General features: G+C 47.5%; 1 protein-coding gene across 4 annotated transcripts in view; it reads left to right on the forward strand.

The window, feature by feature from the left end:
• The window catches only part of ZCCHC14 (zinc finger CCHC-type containing 14), an 86,289-nt gene that overhangs the window by 42,796 nt on the left and 19,369 nt on the right, over window positions 1-24,124 (forward strand). For all 4 annotated transcript variants that reach the window (XR_001882997.1, XM_017860254.1, XM_017860247.1 and 1 more), the window contains exon 3: window positions 16,721-16,794. Coding sequence is in view for 3 of the 4 variants with exons in the window: in XM_017860254.1 (XP_017715743.1) it covers window positions 16,721-16,794 (74 nt within the window). In the remaining variant the exon portion in view is untranslated. The remainder of the gene's footprint in view (window positions 1-16,720; window positions 16,795-24,124) is intronic.

The raw sequence follows: 24,124 nt of genomic DNA on the forward strand, positions 1-24,124 counted from the left end.
TGTGAATATTCCCTTTACTGTGATTTTTTTTTTTTTTTTTTTTTTTTTTTTGAGATGGAGTCTCGCTCTGTCGCCCAGGCTGGAGTGCAGTGGCTGGATCTCAGCTCACTGCAAGCTCCGCCTCCCGGGTTTACGCCATTCTCCTGCCTCAGCCTCCCTAGTAGCTGGGACCACAGACGCCCGCCACCTCGCCCGGCTAGTTTTTTTGTATTTTTTAGTAGAGACTAGGTTTCACCATGTTAGCCAGGATGGTCTCGATCTCCCGACCTCGTGATCCGCCCGTCTCGGCCTCCCGAAGTGCTGGGATTACAGGCTTGAGCCACCGCGCCTGGCCTTTACTGTGATTTTCTAAGCATAATTTTGGTAATTATTGAAGTGGTTTCTTATTATTGAGAATAGAGATTAAACCACTTAATAAAGATACCTTGAAAGCAAATTAAAGAAAGACATTTGGCAGAAAACTACTGGATTTTTTCTCTAGGTCTCTGTTGATCTAAAGAGAAAGGGATTGGGGTTTGCTCTCTTGGTGGCGTTGCTGAGTTGGTGGGGGTCTGTTGCTGCACCTCTGCTGCTTGAGTGCTCTTCTCTCCTTCGTGATCATGGATAGAGGGCCTAGGAGCCCAGGAAACATGGTGCCCTTTCCCCTGCGCCCTGCCCCTCACCCTCTCTTCCCTGCATCTATCCCTTCCTACTTCTCTTCATAGTTTTAGGGATGGGAACATTAAAGTGTGCCCAATTATTTTTATAAGGTTTTTTTCTAGAGGAAGGATGTAAGGAAGCTTGTAAAGACAGACCACAACAGGATTAAGAGACGCATGGGATGTGTTGGTCAGCCACAGCTGTGTTAACAGCCAACTAGCAGAACTCAGGAGCACCCAAGATGAGCGCCTTCCTCACGGATGAGCCAGCATGGGCTGGCTGCTGTCAGCTGAGCTATGCTGGGTGACTGTTCAGGTCATAGTGGCTGGAGTGGCTCTGACTCAGGTGTCCCTCATCCTCCTTGAACTGGTGACCAAGGGCACGTGGGAGCCATGAGGATTCGTAAGGCTGAGCTTGGGCCAGCACACGGTCATTTCTGCCTCTGTGATGTCCACAGCGAGTCTCATGGCCACACCCTCGAATTCAAGGATAGGAAGGTCTACACCACCGTAAGCCAGCCACAGCATGGATTTCAGTGTGACAAAGGGTAAAGAACTGTGGCAGAGAATTCAGACTACTGCAAAGTACACAGATAATTCAGAGAACAGAGGCTGATCATTTTGATAAGTATCCTACTTAGGGAAACCCCAGTTAACATTCTCTGGGAGGTTGAGGGGATATTGCATTTGTCAGATGAAAGCTGGGTGCCATGATAAAAGAAAAAATGAAGACCAAGAAAGAGTTGTTGGGATGTAAAAGTGACCGCCAGAACAAAACATTCAGTAGTGTTCGAGGACTGCTGAACGTGGAGATACAAGGTAGAGAGAAGGTGAGTGGCGCAGACGGGCGGCCAAGCTCGGCCTCTGAAACGCAGGGTATCTGGAAGAGAAGATGAAAGGAAGGAGCGCATTCAGCACGCAGGGGCAGAAAACGGCCTCATGAGTCTTCCCTCGAAAGGGCAGACCGAGTGCTGAGAAAGGTGAGTTGAAAACACCCACATCGAGACGCATTGTTGTTTCTGATAAGGGATCAAGAAATGATCTTACACATTTTCAAAGGAGAACAACAAAACAGATCTCACCTGTGAAGAAACCAGAATCAGGCTAACTTGGACTTGCTGTTTGCAACAGTGGGTGCCAGAGGACTGTGGAAAGTCAAGTTTTGAATGAAAGTTATTTTCATTGAGAATAATTCAAAACATTTCAGATTTTGGAGCATTTTGGATTTCAGATTTTCAGATTAGGAATACAACCTGTATATGGAAATGGAAGAAGTTAATGATTGTGAAGATTATCTTCCTATAGAAGAATGGTATGCATTCCAAACAGTAGATTACACATATATTAATGCAATTAGGTTTTTTCCACCAACAGAAGAAAGAAAGGCAGTTAACTCCAGAGGACTCATACCTTCATGCTTATACACACAGATTGTCCAGGGATGCCGTGATTCAAGTCACCAGTCATCAGGGAAATACACATCAAAGCCACGGGAGAGTATCATTTCTATTCACCAGGGTGATGAAAGTCAGAAGGACAAAATAGCGAATGTTAGGATCAGAAGCAGCGGGAGCTTTCATCCACAGCTGATAGGAGGGTAAAATGCTACAACCATTAAGAAAACAGTTTGGCATTTCTTATGAAGTGATGAATGTATCTTATATTCCTGCAGTTCTCATCCTAGGGAATTCATCCCAAAGAAATGAAAGGGTACGTCCACACCAGCACTTGTAGATGAAGGCTTATAGCAGCTTATGCATAATAGCCACAAACTGGACACAACCCAGATGTCCATGAGTGGGAGAATATGGATAAACAAACTGTGGTGTATTTATACAAGGGAAGAGAACTCAGTCATTTTCAAAACTAATACATGTAACCACATAGGAATCTCAAAAATACAATGTTGAATGAAAGCAGGACCTATGTATGGTCCTGTTTATATGATGTTCAAGACTTTTTAGAGAATTGAAAAGCACTGCGTCTTAATTCAAGGATTAGTGATCACATGGGCATATAAATTTACCCAAACTCATTGAACTGTACACTTCAGATCTCTGCATTTTGCTCTGTGTGAATTTTGCCTGAAATTAAAAAAAAAAAAATACTTGACCCCCTTGCCGTTTCACACAGACCCTTTGCAGTCGGGCAGGTCTCCTGCTTTGCTGCCTGCTTTGTTCCCCCTGGCCCAAAATACGTGTGGCTGGAGGGGTGAGGTCTGTTTCTTCCCCCATCTTTAAGAATGTGTATGTGTCTTTTAAGACTCTGCCCCAAAAGAGCTTTACCGGAATGTCTTTTCCTAGTCTGTTGGCAGAATTCTGTCTTCCTCTTGAGTCTTAGATGACGTTATATGTATTTTGAATGTGAAAATTCTCACGTGGTATTTGTTACTAAATTGTCTTCCCATAGAGAATGTCGGTTTGCTAGCCGGGCACAGTGGCTCACACCTATAATCCCAGCACTTTGGGAGGCCAGGTCAGGTGGATCACCTGAGGTCAGGAGTTCGAGACCAGCCTGGCCAACATGGCGAAACCCCATCTCTACTAAGAATACAAAAAAAACTAACCAGGCATGATGGTGCGTGCTTGTAATCCCAGCTACTCGGGAGGCTGAGGCAGGAGAATCGCTTGAACCTGGGAGGTGGAGGTTGCAGTGAGCCAAGATCACGCCACTACATTCCAGCTTGGGTGGCAGAGCGAAACTGTGTCTCAAAAAAAAAAAAGAAAAGGAAAAAAAGTCAAGTTTGCTGACCTTGGCTATAAACCAAGGAGAGCAAAGCCACTTTGTCACCATCTCATTTGCTCAACAGGTGGAGTTTGTTGTCAGCATTTCCGCTGACACTCTGATTCAGGAGCTGGCAAACTTTTTCCGTCAAGGGCCAGGTGATTCATGTTTTTGTGTTTGTGGGTCATGTATAGTCTCTGTCTCATAATTTTTGTTTTTAAGAATGAGTCTCCCTCTGTTGCCCAGGCCAGAGTGCAGTGGTGCAATTTCAGCTCATTGTAACCTCCGCCTTACAGGTTCAAGTGATTCTCTCACTTCAGCCTCCTGAATAGCTGAGATTACAGGTGTGTGCCACCAGTCCCAGCTCATTTTTGTATTTTTAGTGGAGACGAGGTTTTGCCATGTTGGCCAGGCTGGTCTCAAATTTCTGACCTCAAGTGATCCACCTGCCTCGGTCTCCCAAAGTGCTGGGATTACAGGCGTGAGCCACCGCGCCTTGCCAACTTTTTAACTCTTTTTTTTTTTTTTTTTAAGACAGATTTCTGCTCGTATTGCCCAGGCTGGAGTGCAATGGCACAATTTTGGCTCACTGCAACCTCCACCTCCTGGGTTCAAGTGATTCTTCTGCCTCAGCCTCCCAAATAGCTGGGACTACAGGCATGTGCCACCACACCTAGCTAATTTTGTATTTTTAATAGAAATGGGCTTTTATCATGTTGTCTAGGCCTGTCTCAAACTCCTGACCTCAGGTGATCCACCCACCTCAGCCTCCCAAAGTGCTGGGATTACAGGCATGAGCCACTGCGCCCAGCCTTAAAATAACTCTTTAAAAAGGAATGTAAAAGCCATTCTTAACTCTCAGGAGATATAGTTTGCCAACCTCTCTTATTTACATTTTGTTGTTGTTGTTTTGCTTGTTTGTCTTTGAGAGGGAGTTTCGCTCTTATTGCCTATGGTGGAGTGCGATGGCGTGATCTTGACTCACTGCAACCTCTGCCTCCTGGGTTCAAGCGATTCTCCTGCCTCAGCCTCCCAAGTAGCTGGGAGTACAGGTGTGCACTACCATGCCCAGCTAATTTTTGTATTTTTAGTAGAGATGGAGTTTCACCATATTGGCCAGGCTGGTCTTGAACTCCTGGACCTCAGGTGATCTGTTCACCTTGGCCTCCCAAAGTGCTGGGATTACAGGCATGAGCCACCGTGTCCGGCCAAAATTGTTTAAAATTTAAGAGAAATACTGTTGATGTTTGGAGTAAGGAGTACCTAAAAATATTTTTTAAATCAATTGATTGGGAAGATGATAGGCCTAGAAAAATAAGATAAAATAAGTTGATTTCTAAACATCTTGCGTAATTATATAGAAGCTTCTTTAATTAAAAAATTAGTTTTCCTTCAACAATTATTATTTAATTAAAATTGGGCATCAAAAGAGACACTACAACCCTGTTCTGGAAAAATGTTTGTGATGTGCTCGGATTTTGCCCTGGTCTTCAGTTCTTGGCCAGATGGTCAGCATGTGTGTTTCTCAGGCCAGCACGTCATCACATAGTTGCAGTGGCTGAGCCCACACGCCGTGGCTTGAGGGACTATCTGGTAATAAAATATCAAAGGAAACTTCAAAGGAACATCTGATCACATGGTGGCCTGTTAAATCCTATACCAAGTAATTCCTGAAGATTTGGAAGAATGGATTATGATCTTTCAGAGTAAAAACAAAATACAGGAAGATAACACAGCAATCATAATTAACTAGAAAAAAATAAATTCAACCTCTCCAACCAAAAAAATAAGAAGCACTGACAGACAATGCCTTTCTTCTGATGGTACACACTGAGGGAATAGATCAACATCTTTAAATATGGTTCAGTTCAGGCCAGCTGCAGTGGCTCTCGCCTGTAATCCCGGCACTTTGGGAGGCCGAAGTGGGCGAATCATGAGGTCAAGAGATCAAGACCATCCTGGTCAACATGGTGAAACCCTGTCTCTACTAAAAATACAAAACATAGCTGGACGTGGTGGCGGGCATCTGTAGTCCCAGCTGCTTTGGAGCTGGAGGCAGGAGAATCGCTTGAACCCAGGAGGCGGAGGTTGCAGTAAGCTGAGATCATACCGCTGCACTGCAGCCTGGCGACAGAGCGAGACTCCATCTCAAAAAAAAAAAGGTTATTTTGAAAAACAGAATCACAGATTTACAGAAAAGTTGTAACTACAATATAAAGAACTTTCCTGAAACATTGGGAGTGAATTGTGGATCTGATCCCCCAACATCCCCAAATCTTGATCATGTGTTACCCGCAAACAATGGCTTTCTCTTCCATCACCACACAGTACAGCCATCAAGATCAGGACGTTGGCATTGAGATGTCGCAACCCTCTAATTCTCAGGCTTATTCCCATTCCGGCCATTGTCCCAGTAATGCCTTTTTTTTTTTTTTTTTTTTTTGAGACGGAGTCTGGCTCTGTCGCCCAGGCTGGAGTGCGGTGGCCGGATCTCAGCTCACTGCAAGCTCCGCCTCCCAGGTTCACGCCATTCTCCTGCCTCTGCCTCCCAAGTAGCTGGGACTACAGGCACCCGCCTCGTCGCCCGGCTAGTTTTTTGTATTCTTTAGTAGAGACGGGGTTTCACCGTATTAGCCAGGATGGTCTCGATCTCCTGACCTTGTGATCCGCCCGTCTCAGCCTCCCAAAGTGCTGGGATTACAGGCTTGAGCCACCGTGCCTGGCCAGTAATGCCTTTTATACCCAGAGGGTCAAGTTCTGAATCCCAGGGTGCATTTGGCCTCCTTTGTGTCCTTTGGTAGCTGCTCCTCTGTCTTTCCTTGTCTTTCACGACCTGGATACTTCAGAAGACTATGAACCACTAATTCTGCCAACCATCCCGCAATCTGGGTTTGTTCGATGCTTCTCCTGACTTGATTCAGGCCGTACATCTTTGCCAGGAACACACTACGCTGCTCTTGCCGTGTCCCGTCGGGTGGTACAAGCTCTCAATTTGTTCTGTTACTGATGACAGTCACTTTATTAATTTTCATGCTGTCTGCCAGGATTCTCCTGTGTAAAAATTACTTTCCAACTAGATAAATAGTCTGTTTCTTTTTTTTTTATTTTTTTGAGACGGAGTCTCGCTCTGTCGCCCAGGCTGGAGCGCAGTGGCCGGATCTCAGCTCACTGCAAGCTCCGCCTCCCAGGTTTACGCCATTCTCCTGCCTCAGCCTCCTGAGTAGCTGGGACTACAGGCGCCCGCCACCTCGCCCGGCTAGTTTTTTGTGTTTTTTAGTAGAGACGGGGTTTCACCGTGTTAGCCAGGATGGTCTCGATCTCCTGACCTCGTGATCCACCTGTCTCGGCCTCCTAAAGTGCTGGGATGACAGGCTTGAGCCACCGCGCCCGGCCTGTTTGGTTCTTTACATCTGAATTTGCACAGGCTTTCCATCTGTCTGTGCATCTCAAGAGTGTGTGCCCCTCCCTGTTGGGGCATGGTGACAGTAACTGCTTCGGTGTCTTTAGTTCTAGCATCTGTGTCATCTCAGTGTTGGGATCTGTTGATTTTCTTGAATAGTATGATACGAGACTCTGACTCATCTTTAATGCTACAGAGAATGGTGATGTTTTTGGTTTGGAGCAGCTGACCTGGTTGGGTTCTGACAGCAAGTTCTGTGCAGCCTTCTGTAGGGTGTGGCTGTGGTGCCAGTTCCATTTTCCAAGCTTTGGCGGTGCTGTTTGACCTCGTCCTTCGGGGGCATTGCTTGCCGTCCAACCTGAGACTGGTGGAGGTGTGTTCTGCAGTTGAGATTCTTACATGGGCAGCCCCAGGGTGAACGCGTCAACAACGTCACAGGGTTGCTCCCCCGAAATCTTCCCTCTCTGCTGTCCTTCTGTCCTTCCAGTTCCCAAGGGCTCCCCTTTTTGGTCCTCCATCTGGAAAGCTAGAGCTTTAACCCTCTCTGCTGTGCACTTCAGTGACCATCCCTATCTTTGTGGGAGGACAGAGAGAAGAAAAGGCAGTGAGGAGGTGTCACCCCACCTGGAATCATAGCCCCCACATCAGAGAGGAAGTTCTCCCTTCCAGGAGCTTTTGTTGCTGCTCCCTCTTACCTGGAGCCAGAGTCTCCCAACACTATGTTTTCATAGATTATTTTTAGTTCATTTCCCCTGAAACACAGGTTGGCCCCAAAAAAGTAAGAGGAAAGTCGTAACAACTTTACCTAAGAGTGCCCTTTTAATGCATTAGAATGTATGGCTATTCATTGATGAATTATTTTTAATCTCCGAGTTGTCAATTGTGCCTTTAAGAAAAACATCTTTTCCTATGATAAGGCCCCTACCTTTATTTGCTAAAATCAGAGTTCTAGTTCAGATTTTGTTTTGTGTTCTGGCTCTGGAGGCACCAATGGAGTAACACTGGTATGTTTATGTTGGAGAGGAGCTTTGTGTTGCCTTTCAAACTTGAATCCAATAGAACTACAGATTTAAACAATAAACATGAATGGGAGATAAGGAAAATCAAAGACGAAAACAGAGAAATGGACTTAATAAAAGATTTTTGTACATAAATACTTCTTCTGACCCCAAGACAAAGCCAGGAAAGATGAAGCATATTTTTTATGATTTGAAATTAAGATAATGTAGGTGACTCTATTAGTAATCAGCTTGAGTATTTATATGAAAGTGTATGGGAGGCCGGGCGCGGTGGCTCACGCCTGTAATTCCAGCACTTTGGGAGGTCGAGGCTGGTGGATCACGAGGTCAGGAGGTAGAGACCATCCTGGCTAACACGGTGAAACCCTGTCTCTACCAAAAATACAAAAAATTAGCTGGACGTCATGGCGGGCGCCTGTAGTCCCAGCTACTCAGGAGGCTGAGGCAGGAGAATGGCGTGAACCCAGGAGGCGGAGCTTGCAGTGAGCTCAGATCACACCACTGCACCCCATCCTGGGGTACAGAGTGAGACTCTATCTCAAAAAAAAAAAAAAAAAAAAAGAAAAGAAAGTGTATGGGAACAGTCGCATATATATTATAGCAGATAGAAGACTGACTTTGGAGTATTTCTATGCTTTCATCTGAAAATGAAGGGCTGGGCCAGGCGTGAAGGTGCAGGGCCTGTAATCCCAGCACTTTGGGAGGCCAAGGCAGGCAGATCACTTGAGTCCAGGAGTTCCAGACCAGCCTGGGTGACATGGCGAAACCCCATGTCTACAAAAAAAAAGTACAAAAATCGTCTGGGCATGGTGATGCATGGCTGTAAACCCAGCTGCTCAGAAGGCTGAGGTGGGTGGATCACTTGAACCCAGGAGTTCGAGGCTGCAGTGAGCCAAGATCATACCACTGCACTTTTCAGCCTGGGTGACAGAGTGAGACCCTGTCAAAAAGAAAATGAAGGGCATTTTGTTGTGAGGAATCGGTTTATGGATAGTCTGGGATGTGGCCAGTGTCCTCTGGATACTTCCCTGTTCGGTGCCTTCCTGAAACGTGTTGCAAATTCTGTTTTATAAAATGTCTGGTCTCTTTGTCTAAAACTTTAGAATCACCTGGGCACAGTGGCTCATGCCTGTAATCCCAGCACTTTGGGAGGTCAGGGTGTGTGGATCACTTGAGGTTAGGAGTTCGAGACCAGCCTGACCAACATGGCAAAACCCTGTCTCTACTAAAAATGCAAAAATTAGCTGGGCGCGGTGGTGTGCACCTATAATCCCAGTTATTGGGTAGGCTGAGGCACAAGAATTGCTTGAACTCAGGAGGTGGAGGTTGCAGTGAGCTGAGATTGAGCCACTGCACTCCAGCCTGGGTGACAGAGCAAAGCTCTGTCTTTGAAAAGGAATTGTAAACATAAAAGCATACTGTTGCATGCATTTCAGTCAGTGAATTCAAAGTGGCCTGTTAGGCGAGGCACAGTGGCTTTCACCTGTAGTCTTGGCTGTGTGGAAAGCTGAGGCAGGAAGATTGTTGGAGCCCTGGAGTTTGAGTGCAGCCTGGGTAACAGCCAGGACCCATCTCTAAAATAAACTTTTGAAAATGCTTGTCAGTAGCATAAAATTGTGTGGGAAAATGTTTGGTTCCTTTTAATTAAAGGATGTAGAGAGCTGCTGGTAGACAGCAAAATAATCTACAGCTATTGTGCTGATTGTCCTGAGGTTTGATTTACCAACCTAGTCATTGTAGAATTAGATATGTAAGATACAGAATTGATGTGGTTACCTGTATTTTGACTTTGGAACATTTTAATCATCCTCTAAGATCTTGTTTGTTTAAATTATATGTGGTTTTTTAATGTAACTTGTAAGATGTATTTATTTTCTATGGATATCTCATAGTTAGACATATATCTTTTGGGTTGGAGGTGCATGTGATATTTTGACATATGTATATAATGTGTAGTGATCAAATCAGAGTAACTGAGCTATCTCAAGCTTTAATCTTTTTGTTTTTTAATTTATAGGAATATCATAGGTTTTTGATTCAGTTTTGCTTTACTTGGGAAATCGCACTTGGTCATTAAGGCAAAATGCCAAGTGAGAGACTGCTTAGCAGAGTGAGGAGTGAGAACTTTTGGCCAGGTGTGGTGGCTCACACCTGTAATCCCAGCACTTTGGGAGGCTGAGGTGGGCGAATCACAGGGTCAGAAGATTGAGACCAGCCTGGCCAACATAGTGAAACCCGCCATCACTACTAAAAATACAAAAATTAGCTGGGCGTGGTGGCGCGTGCCTGTAGTCCCAGTTGCTCAGGAGGCTGAGGCAGGAGAATGAACCTGGGAGGCAGAGCTTGCAGTGAGCCAAGATTGCGCCACTGCACTCCAGCCTGGGCGACAGAGTGAGACTCCCTCTAAAAAAAAAAAAAAAAAAAAAAAAAGTACTTGTATGAGGGTCGTCCTTTCCCCCAGGCTGTTGGGAATCCTATAAAGAGGATTCCATAATCCATACCCAGGCACTTCAGAAAGGAAACTGAGTTTAAGTAATATTCATGGCTTGTCTTAGCTCGTTTAAATAGCAATTCAGTGGTAAATTTAGCTCCTAGGTTTTTGAGTCCCCTACAAACCAGAAGTACATCTTAACCAAATAATACAATTTGCTTATTAGTAACAAAGGTGAGGCAGGACACTTTGCTTCTGGAGCCATAGGCTCCTTAGAGATAAATCAGTTGTATTTCGGGGACTCCACTGTAGGGCCCTCTCCTATTCCTCAGTAGCGGGAAGAAGACCAGGGCAGTGCTAACAGTGGGCCTGGGCCCCGTGTGAATGCCCCAACAGGGCCCTTTATTTTATATCTTTATACTCATTAGGGCCATTTTCTGTTTTTGTTCATATCTGGTTACAAACTATTGGTCCTTTTAAACTACTATCCCCATTAACAAATGAGGAAGCAGACACAAAACTGACTTTAGTTACTGAATGAATATTCGAACTTAGGTCTTGGGAGGCATCATTCCATCTCCTTCCTGTGTGTCGTTAACTGTGACATTAACTGTGAGATGCTGCTGGCTGGAAGACTTTCTCTGTACCTAAAAAAGTAAACGCATTGCCCACAAAACTAACACGCTGCTTTTATTGGTTATAGTTTTATTGAAAAAGCTCTTTAAGGCCGGGCGCGGTGGCTCACGCCTGTAATCCCAGCACTTTGGGGGACCGAGGCGGGCGGATCACAAGGTCAGGAGATCAAGGCCATCCTGGCTAACACAGTGAAACCCCGTCTCTACTAAAAATAAAAAAAATTAGCCGGGCGTGGTGGCGGGCGCCTGTCGTCCCAGCTACTCAGGAGGCTGAGGCAGGAGAATGGTGTGAACCCAGGAGGCGGAGCTTGCAGTGAGCCGAGATTGTGCCGTTGGATTCCAGCCTGGGCAACAGAGCAAGACTCCGTCTCAAAAAAAAAAAAAAAAAAAAGCCCTTTAAGACTTGGCTGCAGAGTTTCATACTATCATTCTTGTACAGGCATAGAAAGGAAAATACCCAAATAAATGAGGTAAGGTGCTCCTGCAGTTGATGCACAGTCCAGCTCCTGTGCATCCCGTCCAGCCGGCTGGGTCGAGGCATCCGTGCCTCGTGTGCAGTGGGCTCTGGGTGCCATGCAGTGCCGCGTCACCGCAGCCTTGGAGCACACGCTGCGTCTCCGCAGCCGCGGAGCACACGCCCGGTCATTGTTTTGGGGCTTTTCCTAAGCTACTGTACCTGCTTTTATGCTACTGTACCTGCTTTTAAGCTACTGTACCTGGTTACTGGCTCTTCCCTCGTTTTCTCCATAGGTGGCAGGCTGTCCCAACCATGATATTCCTGCCACATGGCCAGCAGCAGGTGTGAGGTGTCCCTGGCATCTGATTGTAGAGGTATTGAAGTGGAAAAGGAAAAAACCAGAAAGTGTTCACCTTGGCATCGAAACACCGCAGTGTGGTGCAGTTGGACCAAAGGGAGGCCTGACTTCCGACATCACCATTCTTACTCCAGCTTCCCCCTTTTCAGTTACATTAGAGTACTGGTTTCTAAATGCTACTAGGTATTGATGCAGTTATGAAATGATAGTCTATGTGATTATACATTTTATCCAAGGCGGTGTGATGTAACTTGTAAGACTTGAGGAAAATGCCTATTGTGTACCTGGAATGAGAAAAGAAGAAAGGTTTGAACAGACATTTCAGAGGGAAAAGTACATCATCCTTTGTGTTCTTATTTCAGAAGGAGGGCACAGGCCTGGCCCCGCCTCGGGTCCCTTTGCCCCAGCCGTTTGTGCCCACACAGGCCTGCCTGGGTGCGGTGCTGACCAGCCTCAGTGCTCCAGGAGAGCCTCCTCATGGCTTTGGCTGCCATGCGCTGTGGCCGAATCCCCATGCACGCCAAACACTTTCTTCACGGAGGCTTTCTGGCCAGTGCGGATCCTGTCTTCGTAGTCCCTCTGGCTCTGCCCTCTCCTGTCAGGTGATGGGGTGCTGTTTGCCTCTAATTTTTTTTTTTTTTTTTTTTTTGAGATGGAATTTCACTGTTGTTGCCCAGGCTGGAGTGCAGTGGCATGAATCTCGGCTCACCACCACCTCTGCCTCCTGGGGTCAAGCCGTTCTCCTGCCTCAGCCTCCCAAGTAACTGGAATTACAGGCATGCACCACCATACCCGGCTAATTTTGTCTTTTTACTAGAGATGGGGTTTCTCCATGTTGGTCAGGCTGTTCTCGAACTCCTGACCTCAGGTGTTCGGGATTATAAGGATGAGCCACCGCGCCCGGCTGCCCCTGAATTTATCTAGGCATTTGCTTACGCTCCACAGAAGGCAGTGGGGTGACCAGGGAGGGAGGGGAAGGCAGCCACACTGGGGGCAGACTGGAAGTGGGTTGTAGTGAGTGTCTGTGTGCAGATAGGTATTCGCTTTGAGATGGCAAAACCACATTACAGAAATGTGGGGAAAAGCTGCTCTTCACTTCGCCACCGTACACAGCTGTTCCCATCACTTTCGATCGTTTAGTTTTAGTGTTTTCATTTCCATTTTAAACAAAACTGTCATCATGTTATGCATAGAATTTGTAATTTTCTACTTAATATCTAAATCTTTTTTCTCTTTTTCTTTTAAGTTCTGGGGTACGTGTGCAGGATATGCAGGTTGTTACATAGGTAAATGTGTGCCATGGTGGGTTGCTGCACCCATCAACCCATCGCTTAGGCGTAAGCCTGGCATGCGTAAGCTATTTATCCCGATGCTCTGTAAGCCTTTCTTCTTGTTGTGGTTTTTCGAATCACGATCTGTGATGGCTCCAGAGTTGAGAGCGTGCTTAAATCCTTCCTGACTTTAACTCAGGCTGGTCACCCAGCCCCCGCACTAGCCCGGCCCCTCACTCCTTGTGCCTGGTCTTCCCTATCTCCCAGGCCCCTCTTCTCAGCCTTCAGAGTCCACGGAGCCCACGGGGTCCAGGGCAGGAGTAGAGGGAGCCTCGCCGTGTCCCTCCTGGGCCCGGGGCTGCCCTGGCCGGGGGCGGCCACTGCCCAGGCTGGCCATTCTGCAGAGGGATGCGCCAGCATTTGGGGCCTAGACTTGGAAATGCCTCTTTTATTTGAAAACAGCTGAATAACATTCATCTGCTTTTCCCATTTTCCTGTCCAGATACGAGATATGAGTGAGTCACTTCCTACTCTCAGTCCAGATGGGGGTTTTTTCTTTTTACTTTTTTCATAAACTCTCATATTATTCAGTCCTGGGACATGAGGTACACATGGTGTCTGTGGCCAGGGAGAATGCTGACTACATGTTTCTGTATTCATTGACACTATATGTTGTTTAAAAAAGTAAAATATATGGATTAGAGTGATGTCATTGTGGGAAGTTTTAGAAGTACTGCTTTAGAAAAACATAAAAGCTGTGTATTTGCTGACAGTCTGAGGAAGTCAGGCAGGAACAGTGTGTAGTTTCACTGAGTGAACATCAGCAGGACTGTGCAGCCTCTAAATGTGCTGTGCTCTTTGTTTTGCCAGAAAGGAAATAAACATTTGTATTTTTTATAGTAATTCCTTCCTGTGAGGTGCTATTTTAAGCTTAAAGAACTCTAAGCCGAGTGGACTCTCACATCTGTGAGATGCACGAGGGTCCCTGGTGGAGCAGGTGATGCTGCTGGGAGGGGCAGCGCCTGCTGCTTTGTGCTCCATGACCCTCGAAGCACCTGCAGGGTGACCTGGGACGTGGCCGGGTGTTCGTGGCACATGCTGGGGAGCGAGCGAGGATGGTTGGTTCAGCTCAGGGTTGGCTGGCTCCTTCTGCAGAGACACAGGGAATCGGTGTCATTGGCTCCGGGAGCAGAGTGGTGTCTGGCACAGGTCCTCAGCCGTGGCATCATGGGGCGGCCACAGAGGACATGCAGATGGGGGCGTGGTGGAGGCCCACAGAGCTGCTCACGGACGGGCGGGTGTTGGTTTAGACAGCGCTGTCTAGGAGCACACGGCCCAGCGTGGCAGCCACTAGCCTCCTGTGGCTGCAGAACCCTCAGCATGGTTCTTCAGGACAACTGGGGGTTGAACGTTTAATTTTATTCATTCTTTTTTTTTTTTTTGAGATGGAGTCTCGCTCTGTCGCCCAGGCTGGAGTGCAGTGGCGCGATCTTGGCTCACTGCAAGCTCCGCCTCCCAGGTTCATGCCATTCTCCTGCCTCAGCCTCCCGAGTAGCTGGGACTACAGGCACCCGCCATAACACCCAGCTAATCTTTTGTATTTTTAGTAGAGGTGGGGTTTCACCATGTTAGCCAGGATGGTCTTGATCTTCTGACCTCGTGATCCGCCCGCCTCGGCCTCCCAAAGTCCTAGGATTACAGGCGTGAGCCACCGCACCCAGCCAATTTTGTTCATTCTTAATTAACTTAACTTGTTACAGGTGATTTGGGCAGTGCAGGCTTAGAACCATCCCCAGAGCGTGTGCACAGAGCAGGTCCTTCCCTAGGGGAGGTTCGTGTATGTTAGGAAAAGAAGTTGTGTGGCCAAAAAATGTGGGGAATTGTTGAAAAAATTATTAGGTACTGTAGGACTTCTCAGAGTCCTTAATATTCTAATGTACATTGACAGTTCACAAGGAGTTTCTAAGATTTTTTTTCCCCAGAAAACTTTCGTTTTTTAGAGACGAAGTCTCACTCTGTTGCCTGGGCTGGAGTGCAGTGGTGCGATCTTGGCTCGCTGCAACCTCTGCCTCCCGGGTTCAAGCGATTCTCCTGCCACAGCCTCCCAAGTAGCTGGGATTACAGGCGCCTGCCACTACGCCCAGCTAATTTTTTGTATTTTTAATAGAGACAGGGATTCACCATATTGGCCAGGCTGCTCTCGATCTCGTGGCCTTGTAATGCGCCTGCCTCGGCCCCCCAGAGTGCTGGGATACCAGGCGTGAATCACTGCTCTCAGCTGCCCCAAAATACTTTTTGGCCATACAGGTTTTTGAGGTGGCCGTGACCTTGTGTGAGCACTGGCGTCCATGGAGAGGGCTCTGGAGAATGTTGGTGTGGGAGACCAGGAGGTCTTTGGGTGCCTGCAGGAAGTGTCACATTCACAGTTCTGAGAAGTTGTGTTGAGTATTTCACATTGGACAAAGTTAGATTCTACAAATTAGCAGATATCCCCGTCGCACATGGCCAGGTGGCCTCTAGACCCAGCGAAGGCTGGTGGAGGAAGGCAGGAGAATGCTCCCGTAGCCTCTTTCCCGGTTATGTGTGAAGCTGCGGCATGGGGCTCCTGGCGCCTGAGAAGTGTGGAAGCTGGCAGAGCCGGGTGTGCTGGGCAGCGAGAAGCATCAGCGCTGGATCGGCAGGGCAGGCCTGCTGTGATACGGCTGAGTCGGAAACTACAGCACGTTCCATACGCGGCTGTTTTGTTTTGAGCAGATATTTGGGCTCATTTAAAAATGGTGCTTAAGACCTAATTTGTATCATCTTATTTTTGATGAGAAAAACACGCACCAGTGTACGGGAAAACGGGATGAGTAAGCTGATGCCTTCTGGGCTGCCTGGTGAGGCCTCTCGTCCCTGTCGCCATCCATCCTGTGCAGCTTCATTCACTGCAGCCTGGTTCTGCTCTGAGACAGTGCTCTCTATCTTCCTGATTCCCCCAGGACTGCTGTTCTGGTCTCCTCATCCTTGCCCTCACAGAGAAGGATGAGAATGAATTCTGTTGAAAAGAAAGGCCAGGCATGGTGGCTCACGCCAGCAGTTCGGGAGGCTGAGGTGGGTGGATCACCTGAGGTCAGGAGTTTGAGACCAACCTGGCCAACATGACAAAACCTCTTCTCTTCTAAAATTACAAAAATCAGCCAGGCATGGTGGTGCGTGCACCTGTAATACCAGCTACTGGGGAGGCTGAGGCATGAGAATCGCTTGAACCCAGGAGGCAGAGGTTGCAGTGAGCTGCCCAGACAGATTAAGACTCTGTCTCAAAAAAAAAAAAAAAAAAAGAAAAGGAAATACATGGAAGAGGCTCCCAGGTGACTGTGTTCTTGGGGAAATATTGTCTAAAACAGTCACAATTGAAAATGCTGAGCATTAGCTTTTCAGAAGTTGGGACAGATTCGTAACGGTTTTGAGGGTGAACTCAGGAGGCTGCACAGATACTCAGTTGTAGCTGCATCTGGGCTCTTGCTGGGTCCATAAACGTATGTCAGTACTCCGGAGCTGTTTACTGCCCTTGTATTGCCAGATGTGACTTTGCTTTCCCTGCTTTCTGTTGCAAGCCTGCCCTGCATCGGTGCTGCTGCCCGCCTTCCTCTCTGGGCCCCGGTTCTAGGTGAGGCACCACTGAAGTGACAGGACAGCCTGGGTGCTGAGAATCTCATTTTGAAAACTGCTAAATATCAAATGCTAAATAATCATGTATATACTTCAAGCTCTTATTTCATTTTTGTTTTTTGTTTTACTTTTACAGTGAGTGTTGAAAAGATAGACCTGAAGGGATTATCACACACAAAAAATGACAGAAATGTTGAATGTTCCTTTGAGGTAAGATGCTAAGTTTTTTCCCCTCTCTCCTGTAAGGGTAGGAAGGAAACACTTACCCTGGAGATGCTCTTCTTTACCTCGCTAAGGCTGTGCCTTGTGCAAAGCCCTGTGCCAGTGCTGTCTAGGAAGCTGGCTCTGGGCTCGGGGTGGGCCGTCTCCAGGGTGGGGATTGTTGGCTGCGGGGCCTCTACAGGCGGGAAGGGTGGGAGCTCGGGCAGGGCCTGGGGTTGTCAGTTGAGGTGTGAATGGTGCATACCACACGGGGTTCTAGCAGAACCGGATGAGGCAGCCTGCAGAGCAACGCACACAGAACCTGGGTCCATGGTGCCTGTGGGGACTGGTGATGAAAGCTCCTTGGTCTGGGCAGGGAACACTCCCTAAACTGACATGCTTAGCTGCTGGGGGCTGGTCACTGAAGTTGGGTACCACAAAGAATCAGGAGAGTTGAGCAGTGTTGTGTTTCCGGGTGACCCCCAGTGACCAGGGTCGAGATGGCCAGAAGCCCATTTCCCTCTCACAGCAGGGCGTGCCCGAGGCCATCCCTGCTCCCTGGTCGCTGTGCCCCATCAGAACCTCAGGGTGCCCTTAGGGGGTACAGGCCTCCTCTGGCTACTCTGACCTCCCTAGGATGTTGACCTCTGCTCCCAGCCCGAAGTGGCAGCCAGGACACCAGTCCTCACGCGTTCATCCTGGGCAGCAGGATGCAGGAGGAGGAAAGGCAGACTTGAAATCTTTCTCTTAAGGAACATTCCTGAAAGCAGCCTCTAGACACTTCACTTACATTTTATTGGCCAGATTTACTTTCTTGGTCCCACCTGGATGCATAAGTGGCTGGGAAGTGTGTCCCGGCTGACGGTGCCCAGCTCCCAGTCCGGGCTCTGTTAGGAACCCTGGCAGGGGCATATACTCCTTGGACCATGTGTGCGTCAAGTACTGACAGCGTCACTGGAGAGTGCTCTCCAGACAGAACTCCTGTGAGCATCTGGCATGATCCGCCTGTGCAGCTTACTGATTTTTTGAAAAGTATGGCTACACCAAAATACTTTAAACCTGTTTTCCACTAAAGGGACAAGTCTCCACTTGGTTTGGGAGACTGTGTTGTGACAAGCAGTTGTTACGCTGTGCGTTTTTCCTTTGAAAATGTAAGGAAAATCCTTAGCTGCTGAGGTTTGGAGGTTGCTGGTGCCTGTGATAGTAGTGTCAGAGTCTCGGCACCCACGGAGTTCCTGGGTCTCATGTCGTACAGCCCAGGTGGAGCCCAGGGAAAGACGACAGGGACTCTCTGAGTGCCCTGGAACCCAGCAGAAATCCCAGTGGCCCTAGGTATTTGCTGACATTTTGCAGTGGTCGCAAGTGACACCTTCCTTCATTCCTTGCATTGCGGTGTCAGGCCTCTTCAGATACTGGTGGGGACTGTGCCCTGAAGAAGGTGCTGTGCACAGAGCTGTCTTCACGTGCGGTCGTAACACAGTGGGCTTCAGTTTGCTCCCAATCCTTAGTCCAGTTATTTGTGGTGAGGAAATCGGAAGTCAGGTCCACACAGTGTAAGGTGTGGGAACTTCATACAACCTGACCAACCAAAGCCTTGCTCTGCTCTGCTCTTTTTTCTTTTCTCTCTCTCTCTCTCTCTCTTTTCTTTCTTGGTTTCTTTCTTGGTTTCCTTCCTTCCTTCCTTCCTTCCTTCCTTCCTTCCTTCCTTCCTTCCTTCCTTCCTTCCTTTTCTTTCTTTTCTTTCTTTTCTTTCTTTTCTTTCTTTCTTTCAACAGTATCTTGCTGTCACCAGGCTGGAGTGCAGTGGCATGATCTTGGTTCACTACAGCCTCAACCTCCTGCGCTTAAGCAGTTCCCTCACCTTAGCCTCCCAGTAGCTGGGACCACAGGCACATGCCACCACACCCAAGCTAATTTTTGTACTTTTGTGGAGACGGGGTTATACCATGTTGCTCAGGCTGGTCTCAAACTCTCCAGCTCAAGCTATCTGCCCGCCTCAACCTTGCAAAGTGCTGGGATTACAGGCATGAGCCATCACACCTGGCCATATTTTTCTATTTTAGAAATCAAGTTGATTCTGAAAGTTTGCAGGGCACGGTGGCTCACACCTGTAATCCCAGCACTTTGGGAGGCCAAGGTGGGTGGATCACACGGGGTCAGGAGTTCAAGACCAGCCTGGCCAACATGGTGAACCCCTGTCTCTACTAAAAATACAAAAATTAGCCAGGCATGGTGGTGGGCACCTGTAGTCCCAGCTACTCACGAGGCTGAGGCCGGGGAATCGCTTGAACCCGGGAGGCAGAGGTTGCAGTGAGCCGAGATTGCACCATTGTACTCCAGCCTTGACAACAGAGCGAGACTCCCATCTCAAAAAAAAAAAAAAAAAAATCAAGTTAAAGTGATATGGGAAGAACTACAGTAGTTAATTTTGAAAAGAAGCAGCAAATTGGAAGACTCACACTACCTGATTTCAAGACTTCTCAAAACAGCAGGATCACAACGCCATGAGGTAGCAAAAGGGAAGGCAGCACAGAGGAGTGGGACAGAAGAGGCTCCAGATAGACTCACACACACATGCGAGGTCTGAAGGAGTGCTGTGAAGAAAGGATGCTCTTTTCAGCAGACACCCTGGAACAGACATCCATATGCAGGAGAAGCGAGCCTTGCCTCCCGCTGCAGCCCTAACACCACATTAACTCAGAAGTGATCGGAGACCTAAATGTAAACCCAAAACAAAAATTGCTAGGAGAAAACAAACTTTGTGATTTAAATTAGGTAAGAATTTCTGAGATACAGTGCCAAAAACATCCATAAAAGACAAAGTCAATGAATTAGAATATATTAAAGTTTAAAACTTTCTCTTTGACACTATGAAGAGAATGAAAAGGCTCAGATTAGGAGAAAATATTTGCAAGTTGTGTAGCTGATGAAGGATTTATATATTCAGAATGTATAAAGAATTCTCAAAACTTTGTTTTTAAGAGATGGGGTCTCCGGCCAGGCGCGATGGCTCACGCCTATAATCCCAGCACTTTGGGAGGCCAAGGCGGACGAATCACCTGAGGTCAGGAGTTTGAGACCTGCCTAGCCAAAATGACAAAACCCTGTCTCTAGTAAAAATAGAAAAATTAGCTGGGCGTGGTAGCTGCACCTGTAATCCCAGCTGCTTGGGAGGCTGAGGCAGGAGAACCGCTTGAAGCCAGGAGGCGGAGGTTGCAGTCAGCCAAGATCATGCTCCTGCACTCCAGCCTGAGCAACAAAAGCAAAACCTGTCTCCAAAAAAAAAAAAAGAGATGGTATCTGCTTCTGGCTGGTCTTGAACTCTTGCCTCAAGGGATCCTCCTGTCTTGGACTCCTAGGGTTGCTGGGATCACAGGCATGAGCCTCCATGCCCAACAAGTTGCTTCCTGTTACTAAGTTTTGAGAGTTCTGCCAGGTGTAGACACATGTCTGCAGTTCCAGCTACTTGGGAGGCCGAGGCAGGAATATCCCTTGAAGCCAGGAGTTCAAGACCAGCCTGGGCAACAGTGAGACCCTGTCTCCACAAAGAAAAAAAAAAAAAATGATGATTTGCCAAGGAAGATACGTAGGTGGCAAATAAACACATGTGAAAAGAGTCACCATCCTCATCATTAGGAGAATGCCAAGTCCCACAGTGAAAGAACACTGCACACCTCTTGAAATACTCAAATGAAAAACGCTGACCCCACCCACCTCAGGCTGCGGTGTGGAGGAGCTGGAATCACATTCACTGATTCACTGATGGTGGGAATGGGAAATGGGGCAGCCACTTCGGAAGACAGTTTCTTAAATAGTGTGACCCGTAAGTTCCAGCCTAGATATTTACCCTGGGGGAATTAAGCGCATGTTCATAAAAGATTAGTGCATGAGTGTTTATAGCAGCTTTGTTTGTAACATTCCAAGACGGTAAACAACCGAGATACCCGTTGACGGACGCGTGGACAGGCCAGCCCTGGTGTTATGTCCATGCAGTGGAATACCACCCGGCAATAATGCTGAGTGGTCTCAGAATGGACAACTGAGATGCTCAGCGATATGCATGAATCTCGTGTTGTGTGAAAGAAACTAGACGACTCCTTCCAAAAAGTATGTACTTGGTGAGTCCGTGTATGAGTCGAGTTACATAAAATTCTAGAAAATGCAGACTCATCTCTAGCAACAGAAAGCAGTCAGTGGTTTCCTGGGGAGGGGCTGGGGGACACCTCAGGGGTGATGCTCCCTGCCGTGGTGGGGCGTGGCTCACGGGTGCCCTCAGATCAGAACAGCACATGGACCCCTTTCAATACGTGCAGTTCATCGTCAGTTATAATTCATTACAGCTCTTTTTGTTAAAAAAAAAAATACTTGAAGATTCAAACTTTTCCTTTTGTCCATAGAACGTTGACTAATGAAAATCAAGTTGTCCTTTAAGTTGTCCTTTGTAAGTGGAAATAAATAGCGATTATACTGTGACTAGAGCAATAAAACAGCATTCGTAGGAATGTCTGCCATACTTCAGTGAGGTAGAACAGTCTGTTGCTAACAGTATGGCAAGAATCAAAGAAACATTTTTTTCTGAAAACTTTCCCTTATTCAGGGAGAAATAAGTAACTTCTCCCTGCCCCACTGATTTTCTCAGCCTTGTTTCTCGTTTTAATTTTTATGCATCGTTTTCCAGGACACCAATGAAAGGTCGCTGTTTTATAGGAAGATGTGCGTAACTGGGTTAAGATGACTTGAAGGTGTACAAGCTTTTTTCTATGGAGCTGCTTTTGATATTGCTGAATTATAATTGCTAGTTCCTCGTTGCTGAGGAAATCAAATCAGTAAGCAGGAAACAAATGATGGAACGTTTTTGATATAAAATCAGTATGTAGGCAGCTGAGGCAGGAGCATCACCTGGAGGCTGGGAGACTGCAACCAGCCTGGGCAACTCAGTGAGCCCTGTCTCTTAAAAAAAAAAAAAAAGAGAGGCCAAGGGCAGTGGCTCACACCTGTAATCCCAGCACTTTGGGAGGCTAAGGCAGGCGGATCGCTTGAGCCAGCCTGGGTGACATGGTGAAACCCCATCACTGCAAAAAAGTACAAAAATTAGTCGGTCACTGTGGCACTCAGCTATATTCCCAGCTACCGAGGAGGCTGAGGTGGGAGGATCACTCAAGCCTGGGAGGTCATGGCTGCAGTGAGCCAAGATCATGCCACTGCACTCCAACTTGGGGGACAGTGAGAGACCTTGTCTCAAAAAAGAAGAAAAAAAATTATGAAACAGTACTAATAAACAACTCTTATTAAACCATCCTTTAAAGTCACTCAGACATTATTTTAATGTTATCTTTTCTTTGAAAGTTTATTTTTTCACTTGGGTGGCTGAGGCACAAGGATCACTTGAACCCATGGGCGGAGCTTGCAGTGGAGCTGAGATCGCGCCACTGCGCTCCAGCCTGGGCAACAGAGCAAAACTCTGTCTCAAAAAAAAAAAGTCATACCCCAAGCAACATTGACTGTTCCGAGTAAGCTGTCAGTCACTATTAGCAAAGAAGGAGTCCTGGCAAGTGAGGTTTCCCTGAGTCTCTGTTTTTAGCACGTGTGCATGTGCACGGTAGAGGGCCCAGTGATTCCTCAGGTGTTGCCAGAGCAGAGGCACTGGGCCGACCCTGCCTTCCAAAATTGGGGGACCTGTAGTGATGAGTGTGGCTGCAGAAGGCGACCCCTGGCGGAGCTGAGTGGTAGATTCTGGGTGTTTTCATGTCTCACTGGGTATCCAACACTGTATTTCCCCTGGAGCTGTTTTGTGTTTGTTTGCTTATTCACAAGGACTTAGAAAACTGCTCCTTCCCCCACATCTTCCCCCGTTGGCTGGAACTCCTCTGGTGTGCATGCGAGTCTGCGTCCTGTCGGGTTTTCGCTCTGTTCTGTAGACGGCTGCCTCTTCCTGTCTTTAGTTGAGCGTTTCATTCCTACTGCCTGGTTTTCATTTCAGAGAACTCTTGAGCTCTGACAGTTCTTTTTTCATAGCATCCTGTTCTCAGATATGCCTTTTTCTCTTAGCTTAGTAAGAGTATCGATGAAAATTTTTTGGTTTTCTTAGAAAGAGTCCATGCTTTCCCTTGGCTGCTGTGTTCTCCCTGCTGGCTTTGCCTGTCTCTGTGCTGGGCCTTGGCTCTCCTCAGATCTGGGGGGTACTGGGCTGCCTGTCCCCTCAAGGGTGTGGCTGGACCCTGCCCCCAGGGATGCCTGGCTGAGCCTTTTCTTGTGCAGAATGAGGCCGCGTGGCTTCAGGGGCTCCAGATGGGGAGACTGTGTAGAGAAACGCTGATGTTCAGAGCCAGTCCACAGTGAGTCGGAGGAACTAGACTCTGCATGTGAAGATGTCCTGAGCATGCATGGGCTGTGTGCACATTTGGCTTTGGGGTATGATTAAGATGCGTTAAAATTCATCTAGATAAGACTAAGTAGCTCTTTAGGGATGTGATAGAAAATGCTGTGCCAGAATCTAATTGGCAGCACTTTTTCTTGGTGAAATGTAAAGTAATGAGGTAGCTGGCCATGGATGCTTGTGAGTTTGGTTGGACACGTGTCCCCATAGTGCAGGTCAGGCAGGCATGACAAGAGGACGCTCTTCCTGCCCCCACACCCCTCCAGCGGCCGGTTTGCCTCCTGGTGCTCCGGGGCAAGTGGGCAGGTGAGGTAGAGACTTGGCTGGGTCTGGATCGTGCAGCTGCTGCAGCTTAGCCATCAGCCAGCATCACCTGCAGAGCGACGTGGGCTGGTCTCCGCCTGATCGTGTGGTCTCTGTTTCCAGTGTTCACGTTCTGACAGCCTTAGGGAGAAATGTGAGCTGCACCTGCAAGTCAGAGAAAAATGTATCCGAACACAAAGTAGAAGAGTTACGCGTAATTAAAGTGCATAACTGTTGGAAAAGCAGGTTGTCTATTTCAACATCAGATGATCTGTCCCTGCCACATTTTGTCATTGGGGTGTTGGATTTCACGTTTTCCCTGGGTTAGGGCGCCATAGGAAAGATTCAGCCTGGAGGCAGGTGTAAGAGCTGTGCAGAGGAGATGTTTTCTGTGACACACTTTACCTTGAAAGATACACGCTGTCAGCAGCGCGAGGGCCAGGCATCTTCATGGCAGGGGTTTGCGCCCATTGTTGGCGGTGTTCTTGGAGTTCTGTGTGGGGAGCAGCTTAGGAACCTATCCCCAAGATTTTTAGTGTTGAGAGATTTTAATATTTCAGGCAGAGAAGTAGCTCAAGCATTCTCTTCTCTCCTCTCCCCTCCCCTCCCCTCTTCTTTTTTTGAGATGGAGTTTCGCTCTTTTTGCCCAGCCTGGAGGGC

This window comes from Rhinopithecus bieti, unplaced genomic scaffold (genome assembly GCF_001698545.2).
Source record: "Rhinopithecus bieti isolate Rb0 unplaced genomic scaffold, ASM169854v2 scaffold_1618, whole genome shotgun sequence".
Taxonomy (NCBI): domain Eukaryota; kingdom Metazoa; phylum Chordata; class Mammalia; order Primates; family Cercopithecidae; genus Rhinopithecus; species Rhinopithecus bieti.